Source organism: Clupea harengus, chromosome 18, assembly GCF_900700415.2.
Source record: "Clupea harengus chromosome 18, Ch_v2.0.2, whole genome shotgun sequence".
In the NCBI taxonomy this organism is placed as follows: domain Eukaryota; kingdom Metazoa; phylum Chordata; class Actinopteri; order Clupeiformes; family Clupeidae; genus Clupea; species Clupea harengus.
In genome coordinates this window covers 22343410-22354676 of record NC_045169.1, presented here as the reverse complement: position 1 = coordinate 22354676, position 11267 = coordinate 22343410, and the positions used below count along the sequence as shown (strand labels likewise).

General features: G+C 44.9%; 2 protein-coding genes across 2 annotated transcripts in view; one reads left to right on the top strand and one right to left on the bottom strand.

Moving 5' to 3' along the window:
* mettl3 (methyltransferase like 3) overlaps window positions 1–4929 on the bottom strand; it is a 7163-nt gene extending 2234 nt beyond the window's left edge. The window contains exons 1-7 of the mRNA XM_012830804.2: window positions 4704–4929; window positions 3972–4162; window positions 3174–3638; window positions 2123–2298; window positions 1721–1934; window positions 529–716; window positions 156–194 (exon numbers count right to left, since the gene is read on the bottom strand). Of these exons, the coding sequence (XP_012686258.1) occupies window positions 156–194; window positions 529–716; window positions 1721–1934; window positions 2123–2298; window positions 3174–3638; window positions 3972–4162; window positions 4704–4806 (1376 nt within the window). The 5' untranslated portion in view covers window positions 4807–4929. The remainder of the gene's footprint in view (window positions 1–155; window positions 195–528; window positions 717–1720; window positions 1935–2122; window positions 2299–3173; window positions 3639–3971; window positions 4163–4703) is intronic.
* Window positions 4930–5168: 239 nt separating this feature from the next.
* Window positions 5169–10850, top strand: oxa1l (OXA1L mitochondrial inner membrane protein). Its single transcript, XM_012830865.3, has 10 exons — window positions 5169–5322; window positions 5740–5877; window positions 6104–6371; window positions 6815–6958; window positions 7340–7425; window positions 7695–7859; window positions 8487–8591; window positions 9018–9180; window positions 10128–10208; window positions 10494–10850. The coding sequence occupies exons 1-10, from the start codon at window positions 5212–5214 to the stop codon at window positions 10613–10615; spliced, it is 1383 nt and encodes a 460-aa protein (XP_012686319.2). The 5' UTR covers window positions 5169–5211; the 3' UTR covers window positions 10616–10850.
* Window positions 10851–11267: the final 417 nt, after the last annotated feature.

The window sequence follows — 11267 nt, the reverse complement described above, 5'->3', positions numbered from 1 at the left end:
GTTATATTATTATTATTAAAAAGTGCTTATACTGCTATTACTAACATTACTCTATTAGCAACACCACTCACACCATCACATGAACATGACTCTATTAGCATCATTACACCATTACATGAACATGACATGGAAACTCGGACATTACCAACACTCACCCCCATAGACTGAGGCACTCTCTGCCCAACTCCATGGCTCTGTAACACACACACACGACACAACACACACGACACAACACACTGGTGATTTCTATAGGTCAGTACAGGCTCAGCACTGTTTACATGGGCTACTGTCCATCAAGGCGATGATTTGTGAGACCATTTTTCTGATTTAAGGTACACTTGTTGTTTCAGTTGCTACCTGACAGGGCTGAGTAACTGTAATGTGGAAGACATTTTGGCTCAGGTGGGACTGAAATGTGTTCATCCATCAACATATGAATTCCCAACAAGTTTCAAACCGATGATAAACGAGTTGCGTCGCTAAGCAACCAGCCTGATTAAACTCTCGAGCTTCTGCTTGGCTACGTACCTGCCAGTGACCCACAGGAAGACATAACCGTCATCCTGGAGGGCAGGAATGTTAAGCTTCCTCATCTCGTCGTCCGTCAGCGTTCCGTACGGAAGCTCCATATGGATGTCCCACGGAGGGTCGGCCATCACCACCGAAAACTTCCCCAGGATGGAGACGTCCAGGTAGCGGATATCACAGCAGATCCACTGGGGGAGAGAGGGAGAGAGAGAGAGAGAGAGAGAGAGAGAGAGAGGGAGAGAGAGAGAGAAGACTGGAGACAGTCAATACAAATATGGCAGTGGAGGAGCAGCACAATAATAATAATAATAATAATAATAATAATAATAAAAATAATGCTAGGCAAGTTTATTTAAATGTTATTGTATGCCATACACAGAGGCAATTCAATGTGCTTTACATACATAAAAGCAAAAAGAACATCTGAGGGAAAAATAAAGACAGAGTGCTTTTTGGGGCGACAGTGGTACAGGAGGTAGAGAAGTCGTTTAGTAATCAGAAGGTTGCTAGTATGATTCCCTGTCGAAGTGTCCTTGAGCAAGACACTGAACCCCTAATTTCTCCTGATGTGCAGTGTGCCCTCAGTGTAAATGTAAAATGTGTATACATCCTTGTAAGTCGCTTTGGATAAAAGCGTCTGCTAAATGACTGAATGTAAATGTAAATGTAATTGTCTTTTTGGGAAGTCCAGTTAAGAGACCATTACAATAGTCCACCCAACTGGAGAGAGAAGCATGGATGAGCTTCTCTTGTTTTTTTTTAGGGACACCAACCCCTTGATTCTGGGTGAATGATGTTTTTAAGACGATAGAAAGCTGTTTGGGAGATTGCTTTGATATGGCTAGTGAAGATAAGATCTAAGTCTATCAGAACGCCAAGATTTCGGACTTTAGAGTGTGAGAATCGAGGTGTTTACTAATACTAATTCTCTTCTCCTTGCTGCCAAACACAATAATCTGTCTTGTCCTTATTTCTATCATTGAAGAAAATGTTGGCTTATCCAATTATTTATTTGCTCTTAACATTGACACAGTGAGCCTACTGGGCTATAGCGAGCCAGATATATCTGTGCATCATCTACAATATCCAATCATCCATCATACCCAATAACAAAAACAAAAACAACAACAACAACAATCTGAATAATAATATAACCTGTGTGACCTCTGCGCCCACACCTGGTCGGTCTCACCTGAGAAGGGAAGAGTGTGCCCGCGTTACTGTCTCCGTCCCCCGAGTGCAGCCCCTTCTCCACTCCGCCCGTCACAGGGCACAGGGCCCCCGTCTCGATCTCCGGGGGGCTGTCGATCTCGTAGTGCACATATTTACAGGTGTCCATGTGGAAACAAGTGTTGAGGAAGGAGCAGTCGCCCAAACTCTCGTCTGTGTGTTTATTAATGATCCGCCTGAGAATGAAGAACACACACACACACACACACTCAAGTCAACTCCGAACACATGACATTGTGTAATATTTGTAGATAATATTTAACATTATCTACAAATCACTGAAACAAAGAGTTACTATGGGTGTTTATGAGTGTGTGTGCATCTGTGTGTGTGTGTGTGTGTGTGTGTGTGTGTGTGTATTGACCTGAAGTGCAGCTTTGTGCAGGGTTGTGGTGTGTATCCTGAGCGCAGACACTCTTCTTTGGTTCCGTGATCACAGAACTCTTGAACCTGTGCCCGTCCTCGTGAGCGGAACTTCTCCACGATAGACTGCTCTTTCGCCGAGCTGGTATTCAGCAGCTCCAGAATCTCCCTGCTTACCTGCAGAACACACACACACACACACAGAGATTGATTATTGTCCTTAAAAAAAATCTGAACTGCAGGAATAGTTTCAGAATGTCATTTTTGACTGGCTAAAAGTAGCAGCTACATCCTCATAAGCCTTCTCTGTCTCCCAGTGCATCATATGCCTATGGATGTGTCATACCACTGACTCTCTCTCTCTCTCTCTTATAGTAGATCATATGCCTATGGATGTGTCATACCACTGACTCTCTCTCTCTCTCTTATAGTAGATCATATGCCTATGGATGTGTCATACCACTGACTCTCTCTCTCTCTCTCTCTCTCTCTCTCTCTTATAGTAGATCATATGCCTATGGATGTGTCATACCACTGACGCTCATTCTCTCTCTCTTATAGTAGATCATATGCCTATGGATGTGTCATACCACTGACTCTCTCTCTCTCTCTCTCTCTTATAGTAGATCATATGCCTATGGATGTGTCATACCACTGACTCTCTCTCTCTCTCTTATAGTAGATCATATGCCTATGGATGTGTCATACCACTGACTCTCTCTCTCTCTCTCTCTCTCTCTCTCTCTTATAGTAGATCATATGCCTATGGATGTGTCATACCACTGACGCTCATTCTCTCTCTCTTATAGTAGATCATATGCCTATGGATGTGTCATACCACTGACTCTCTCTCTCTCTCTCTCTCTCTCTCTCTCTCATAGTAGATCATATGCCTAAGAACATGCTGCACTCCTCACTATATTGATGTCTGAATTATGGAACAGCTGTATGTGACTGAATGACTCTCACTCGGAATCATATAGTCAATGAACTGGAGGGTTCTAAACATTCCAGATCTCTGCCAGGATTCCATGTTCCATGTTCTGCCGTACCTTCTTGCTCTGCTGCTCCTTGGTGGACTGCTGGTTGAGCAGGCTCTCGATCTCCATGTCCAGATGAGTCGTTTGCTCTTTACTGGTCCTGCTCTTCTTCCCTGGCCCTCCTCCTCCCGTCTTCCAATCAGACACTCCTGACGTGTGAGCCGACGACGGCAGCGCCAGGGTGATGCTCGAGGGCCGTGGCGGGGAGGGCGGGGGCGGTATGGAGGGGGCGGAGCCAGACAGACGCTTGAGGTGGACGCTGTCGTCTCCTTTCCTCTTGACGCCTCCCGTCCTCTGGGACAGATCCCCCCGCATGGCGCACAGCTTGGTGTGGTCCACGGAGGTCACGATGGTGGCAGGGGTCATGGAGGAGGACGAGGCGGCGGAGAGGGAGGGCTGACGCACCTCGATGAGCTCCTGGGCGGAGAACTTGAGGAGGAGGCTCTGGATGCTGGCATGCGACACTGGTACCTCCATCTGTGGAGGAAAAGAAGAGGTTAAAAGGAGAAAAGACATCACATATACATAAACAGTCCCTACAAAAGAGTCTTTAGTATGTTGCAATATTGTCTACAAAACACCCCAGCAACCTAGACAATCCAGAACCAAGATATGTTGCTATTTCTATTTATTATTATACATGTATTATAGACTTTGTTATGAAGTTGTGGTTCAGCCCTTAACTTCAATCACTGGGAAAGTGAAGAGTCAGTGAAAAATCACTCCTTAGTATGCTAAAGACTGCATTATGACAAAATCCTCTTTTCTGGAGACATTCATTCATGCCCGTTTTACACCTGATGTACTTGCCATGCACAGGTCATTGGTAATGGTGAGAGAGTCCATTGGCAGTGACAGACTCAGTTCGGACAGGTATCCCAGCAGCTTCTGCTCCAGTTCGGGGTCCGGAGGTCGCTCCTCCTCCTCAACCTTCGGAGTGACCAGAGAGGTTGGTCCAGGACTGTCGCTCCGTTCCGCCGAACCCTCAGCACCCGACACCTCTGAATACACAACACATCCCGCTATTTATTTAAAACATTGTAGAAATGTTAACAAATGTTTACCTGGGTCACTTCAAGAACAGGGAACGAGCAGGCGTTTGTTTACGCTGAAAATTGAACCTATGGTCATGTTTTTGTTAAGCCCTTATCTACACCAAATCAGCAAGGGAAGGCTCAAGCACACAGTTATAAACGTGCTTACGGAAATGTCGGAACGTACACACTTACGAGATGTTTCACAATTTGCATAGCTTCAAGTTAAGAACAGCTTCAGGTTACGCCAATTTATCTCTATTTACTTATTACATTTAAGATGATCGCAGCCCTGAAACCATCCTGGTTCTGGGAACTCCGAGCATCCAGTGAGCCTAGCTGTTACAGTCTTTTCTTTGGTTGCCCCATAACTACTAAAGTTAATCAGCTAGTTCAATCACGCGTTTAAGATAAATGACAAGGATTGACGCGAAATCATGTAAGTAAGTAAGTAAGTGTCACGGGTTCACAGGTGCAGGACTTGCTGCAGTAATGCTAGCCATTTTACCTATTGCGAGCTGGTTTGTGTCCTTCCGTCTCCTCTGCAGCCTTTCTCGCAGAGAATCCAGCTGCTTCTTGTGTGCCTGGATGTTGCTCCATGTGTCCGACATGGTGGCCACAACACTACACAGATATATGTGTGAAAGAATTAGAGACAAAACCAAGAGAATGAACAATCGGCCTGACTTCGGCTGTTTCAGAGGGAAATCTGTGAGCGTCAAAACATATATACTTCCGAGTCACGAAAGCTGATAATATGTCATAATAAAAGTCACGGTAGGATACTTTCACACATATCCCAATTCAAATAAGTTCTAAGGGACAGCTTTGTCACTATAATTCATCATAGGTTTTCTGAAGGGTTCTGTTAGTTTCTTCAGCCCAGTTTATTCAAATAAAAGTAGACAAGGGAATTGTTAGTGAATTCAACTGAAGTTCGTATTAAAACCCGTCTTCATACGGTTTGACCATACGCACTATCCGTACTCACGTCTTTGCGATGTGTGTTCTGCAACATGGCAGCGATCAGGGGAAAGGTGGCACAGAGTTGTCTGACAACATGTTTCTTAAGACAGACGGGCATCGGCAGTATCAGCACTTTTCCACTCCTTGCGACACGGGGCGAGGTTTGTTCAGCCTTTGGTTTTAAAGCGGTGTTTGGTTGTGGTGATAATTTATGATGAATTAGGATTAGCACACTGACAAGCATATGACTTTGAGACCGGGGCAAACAGCTACATATAACGTTAGCTAATACCTCTGTTAGCCAAGAGACCTTGCCCTATCTAAGAATGATGATGTGTTTCCAGCAACACATTTGTATGATTGCTAAACACCATACAAATATTAAGGCATAGCTTTGCCCTAGTCCTGTCAATCTTTCCAGACCTGTTACGTGAGTGTTAGCTTAACGTGACGTTAGCTTACGTTAGATCTTCATGTGCATGCTAGATAGCCTGTTGCAACTTAGTTAGGCTTGCTTGTGACGTTAACTTTACAACAAAGCGGCTGAATTGATAATGTATACATCCTGCTATTCTCAGACTCCTGCTATACAGACGTCTCATCTGCACACATATAGAGGAAGTAGGAGTCCTCTGGTCAGGGCGATCCTGGGGCGACACAAGGATGGACAACTGCTATTGGTCAGCTCGCTGTCGGTTAGACACAACAGTACACAGGTTTGTTTTTGCCACAAACAACTCCTCGAGATGTGCTCGGTCCGTATTCATTTGAAGGCCTAGCAGATTTAAGTATACACATTGTTTGGATAGGCAAAATGCATTAGGCAAAAGTTCACATTTTAAGTTAAACGTTATGTAGTTGCTAACTTTTCTATGCATTAAGAATGTATTAATATAATCATATTGATGTGTGGCATCTAACAAATCTATCTCACCCTCTCAGACATCAGGCAATGTTCAAGGCGCTGTCTCAGACACCACCACAACAGCTGCAGCGGCTGTTGACCCTGCCTCCTTCATCGCCCAACCAATCACAGAGCAGTTGGCTGAAGTTGCCCCCACGGTAGTGGACGTGCTGCAAGGGGTGGGAGCCGAGGTCAGGCTGACCGAGCTGGGATTGGGCGCCCACACACCAGTGGGGCTGGTCCAGAACCTCCTGGAGTACATGCACTTGGACCTGGGGCTGCCCTGGTGGGGGGCCATTGTCATAGGTAGGAGAACCCTTAAGCTTTCATACCCCTTCTCGCGTGCTTGCGTGCGTCTCCCAATTTTTTTAACTATCTAACAAGGCTACGCAAGTCTTCGACTTCCACGCCCACAGATGTCATGGGATAGTAGGCTTCTCTAAGGTCGTCTTCAAAAAAAAAAAAAACCGTCTGGCGGTGAATTGCTTTGCAACACGCACAATCTCTACCAGATTTTTACATGGTTACTTACCATGAATGCATTTCTTCTCGAGGTACCTTCTCTGTTTAAACATCATTTGCCCTTGTCTGTTCTGTATGCCATAAATATGTTAGAAGAAAAGTATCTGTTAGATGGTTTGATTTCCCTTGGAAATGACTCACTGTGGTTTAGTGTGAAGTCACGCTTCAGTGGGTGATGCTATGCCTTATGATAAAATGGCCGTGTGTGTGTGTTCCTCCATCCTCAGGGACAGTGATGGCCCGCTGCCTCGTGTTCCCGGTCATCGTGAAGGGCCAGAGGGAGGCTGCCAAACTCAACAACGTGATGCCGGAGATGACCAAACTCACCAACCGCATGAACGAGGCCAAGCAGAGCGGGAACAAGTTCGACTGTAAACACGCCTCTCTTCTCCGCCTAATTTAGTTCCTGTTTACCTTAGTTCAAGTTCGACTGTAAACACGCCTCTCTTCTCCACCCAATTTAGTTCCTGTTTACGTTAAGTCAAGTTCTTGTGCTCTTCTTTCAGTTAGTCTCAGGGTTTTTGTGGACACTTGTCGTAGGTGTTTTCTTAAAGTCATGTTTGATTGCTCAGTTTAGCTCCATAGTTCCATCAGATCATTGCTCACAGGATTGGTATTCTGTAATCCGTTTTCTTTTTAGTTTAGAAAACTAATACGGATCTCGGACATTTTTAAGTTGTGTTATATATTTGTGTGATAAAGAAAGGGATGTATTTATATTTGTGGTTGTTTTTCTATTCACTGAATTGCAGTTGCAAAGGCATACTCCGAAATGATGCTCTTCCAGAAGAAGTACGATGTGAATCCACTTAGGGGCTTCCTAGTGCCTCTCGTGCAGGTTAGAAAAGTGTCACATCTGAACACACACACACACACACACACACACACACACACACACACTTCAACCACCTCTTCACCCCTTCATAATCTGTTCCTATGTCCAGCTACAATGATGGCTTCACCGAAATAATAAAACCGCAAGAATAAGCTTGTTAAGACACAAAATGACCATCTTTAGACCTGTCTGAGGCGTGAGGGAAATGTAGGCGGATGCTGTCATAGTGCAGTAACCATGGTAACTCTCTTGCATTGATTTGAATCTCCTAGATGCCCGTGTTCATCTCCTTCTTCATCGCCCTCCGAAAGATGTCCTACCTCCCAGTTCCCAGCATGCAGACCGGCGGGGCGCTGTGGTTCCCTGACCTGACTATGGCAGATCCCTACTACATCCTGCCACTGGCCGTCACGGGCACCATGTTCGCCATCCTGGAGGTGAGGCTCTGCCATAAACCCCAAAACACATATTACATTTATTTACATTTATTTACATTTATTCATTTGCCAGAGGCTTTTATCCAAAGTGATTTACAATTGAGTCAAGCTGCTGTTAGTGAGGAGGCAAGTGATTAGTAAACACAAAGTAGTGATTCTAGTCAGTCTGACAAAAGGGCAAAAGGAGCAGACAGAAGAAGTGTACAGTGTTGGGCTTGTCAGAGGTGTTAGAAGGGTTAGGAAGAAGTGTACAGTAAGTGTGTGAGTGTTGGGCTTACCAGAGGTGTTAGAAGTGTTAGGAAGACGTGCACAGTAAGTGTGTGAGTGTTGGGCTTGTCAGAGGTGTTAGGAAGACGTGCACAGTAAGTGTGTGAGTGTTGGGCTTGCCAGAGGTGTTAGAAGTGTGGAAAGGGAAAGAAGGTGATCCCACTTATTAAATAGTGACCGTTATGTGTTAATCAACAACCACAAGATGCAATTAGCTGTAATTTGAAATTCACTAGAGATCATAATCTGTGCCATGTTTTTTTTTTCTTCATCTCTTTTCCCTCACACTCTCCTCTGTTCACCCCCTCCCTTTGTTTCTCTCCCTCTCTATTCTCTATTCTCTCTCTCTCTCCTCCCTAGCTAGGGGCAGAGTCTGGTGTGGACAACCCCAACCTGCGGGCGATGAAGACTGTGCTGAGAGTCATGCCTTTCTTCATCCTGCCGCTAACCATTAACTTCCCCACGGTACGTGATCTCACTTCCTCTGTATTTTCTCTTCTCCCCTCCCCTCCCCTCCTCTCTCCATTTAACCTGTACTCTTTTCTCTCCTCTCCTTTCTCCTTCTCCTTTTAACCTTTAATATCTCCAAACCTCTCCTCTCTCCTCCTCTCCCCTCCTCCTTTTAACCTTTAATATCTCCAAACCTCTCCTCTCCTTTCTTCTCCCCTCCCCTCCTCCATTTAACCTGTACTCTCTTCTCTACCTCTGCTTTTCTCTCCTTTCCTTCATGTATTATCTCCTCTCTTCCCTTCTTGATGCAGTGACTATGATGGCTCCCACCTACATCCGTGCCTATTTCCCCCCTCTTCTCCCCAGCGGTTTGTATTGTAAACTACACCCAGCCCTGTAACCCCGTTCGCTGACCCTCCTGCTCTCTGTCTCCCCCTGCAGGCGGTGTTTACGTACTGGATGACGTCCAACCTGTTCTCGCTCGGCCAGGTGGCGCTGCTGAGGCACCCGGTGGTACGGGACAAGCTCTGCATCCCCGAGAGGATCGTCCACCCGCCCTCTGCCATGCCCGCCCAGGAAGGCTTATTTGACACCATCAAGAAAGGTGGGGCCCCCCTCCGACCTGACTGCATCGAAGCAGGTGGTTGGGTTGAGAGCTGAGTGAGGAATGTTGGGATTGGATCACCTGGGCTGTATCGAAGCATCTGATTGGCTGAAAGCTTAGTGTGTAATGAGGGGATTGGCTTACCGCCCAGTTATGTGGGTTTAGTGGGGTACTTGGGCAGTGAGTCAATTATGAACATTGATTGTAGTGTTGAATTTGACCACTAGGGATCACTGTAGAGTAAAACCGGAACCTGAATGAGAATTGTATTCTCCTTTGGTAAGTGTTATGCCTTGGTACTGTAATAGGTTAGACATCATCTTTTATCACGTTCAGCAAGGCTCAAAGATGTCACCCATAATTCACTTTCACATAGGAAAATATACAACATTTGGTTGCTACCATTTGACCTTAATTATATTTTTACTAGTATATTGTCATGTGTGTTTGGTTGGGCTCAGTGTGGGCAGAGACCAGGGTGAAGACTGACATAGACCGGTGCCCTTTCGGGCTGGGTTCTGCTCATAGTTCTGGGTTTGGCTGCTACAGGGCTTGCTGTCGGAGAGTGTATGGCCGGGTGGATTGCTAATGCTAATTGTTGATTGCTAATGTAAATGAAGAGAAGTGAATGTGTGTGTTGCTTCTGTTTCTGCCACAGGGTTGCTGTTTGAGGAGTTATGTGTTGGTTTCTGTTTAAGTCATTAATGGTGTCAATGTATGTTATTTATAATTAGTATTATTATTATGAATGTCAGTCACATTCAGTAGTTTTAATACAGGTGTGTGTTTCCTGATGCTTGTATGTACAGTATGTCTATTTTTATGTGCATGTAATTTTTTTGTGCATATTATGTATTTGCTGTAAAGCACTTTGAGCTGCATTCTTTTGCATGAAAGGTGCTATATAAATAAAGTTTTATTATTATTTTATTATTATTGTCCCTCAGGTTGGAAGAACGCTCAGATTGCACAGCAGCTGGAGGAGAGGGAGAGGAGGATAAAAGGACACCTGGACATCGCCGCTAAAGGTGACACACACACACACACACACCTACCTGTAAATCACAGCTAAAGGTGACACACACACACACACACACACACACCTGTACATCACCACTAAAAGTGGCACACACGACACACCTGAAGTTAATAGAAGAAACATTGATAGAACACCAATAATGGAAACTTGAAATGGCCCTTTTTTAACTTCTTCAAACGTTGTTGTGCATCTATTTGGTCATCCAGTGTTAGAGGCTCCTAACTTAAGTAGCTTTTTCTTGTAGGTCATCTTTACACTCTCTCTTTTTCAACAGGACCACTGAGGCAGACGTTCACCGACAATCCTTTGCAGCAGACGGCGCCTGTTTCGACCTTGCCAAAGGCGTCCGACAGCAAGGCTGGAAAGAAGCGGCCATGGGAAGACACTATAGGCTGAGGGGAGGGTCATAGAGAGGTCTGGGCAGAAATTATTGGTTGAATGGAGGCTTACAAGTAAGCTTGGAAGGATGTGATTGGTTGATACCAAGGTGACAGACAGGAGAATACCTCCTCCACTGTGTACATATTTATTGTGTTGAAGTGTGCGAGACGTAGAGGAGTGTTTTTGTTTAGGGGAAGTGGGAGCATTGTACTTGTATTATAATCAATAAAGAGCACATTGGATGCCTTGACTATTTTGAACTGGTGGTTTATATAAGTCAAACTTCTGAACCAAACACAAATATCTATGGTAACACCACACGGAGCAGCTTACTGTGAGATATGGTGTTAAAATATCTATGGTAACACCACACGGAGCAGCTTACTGTGAGATATGGTGTTAAAATATCTATGGTAACACCACACGGAGCAGCTTACTGTGAGATATGATGTTAAAATATCTATGGTAACACCACACGGAGCAGCTTACTTGGTTTTAAAATATCTATGGTAACACCACACGGAGCAGCTTACTGTGAGATATGGTGTTACCATAGATATTTTAACACCACACGGAGCAGCTTACTGTGAGATATGGTTTTAAAATATCTATGGTAACACCACATACTCATGTGAGTGGTGTTAGGTTCAAGTGGGGATGTGTTCCA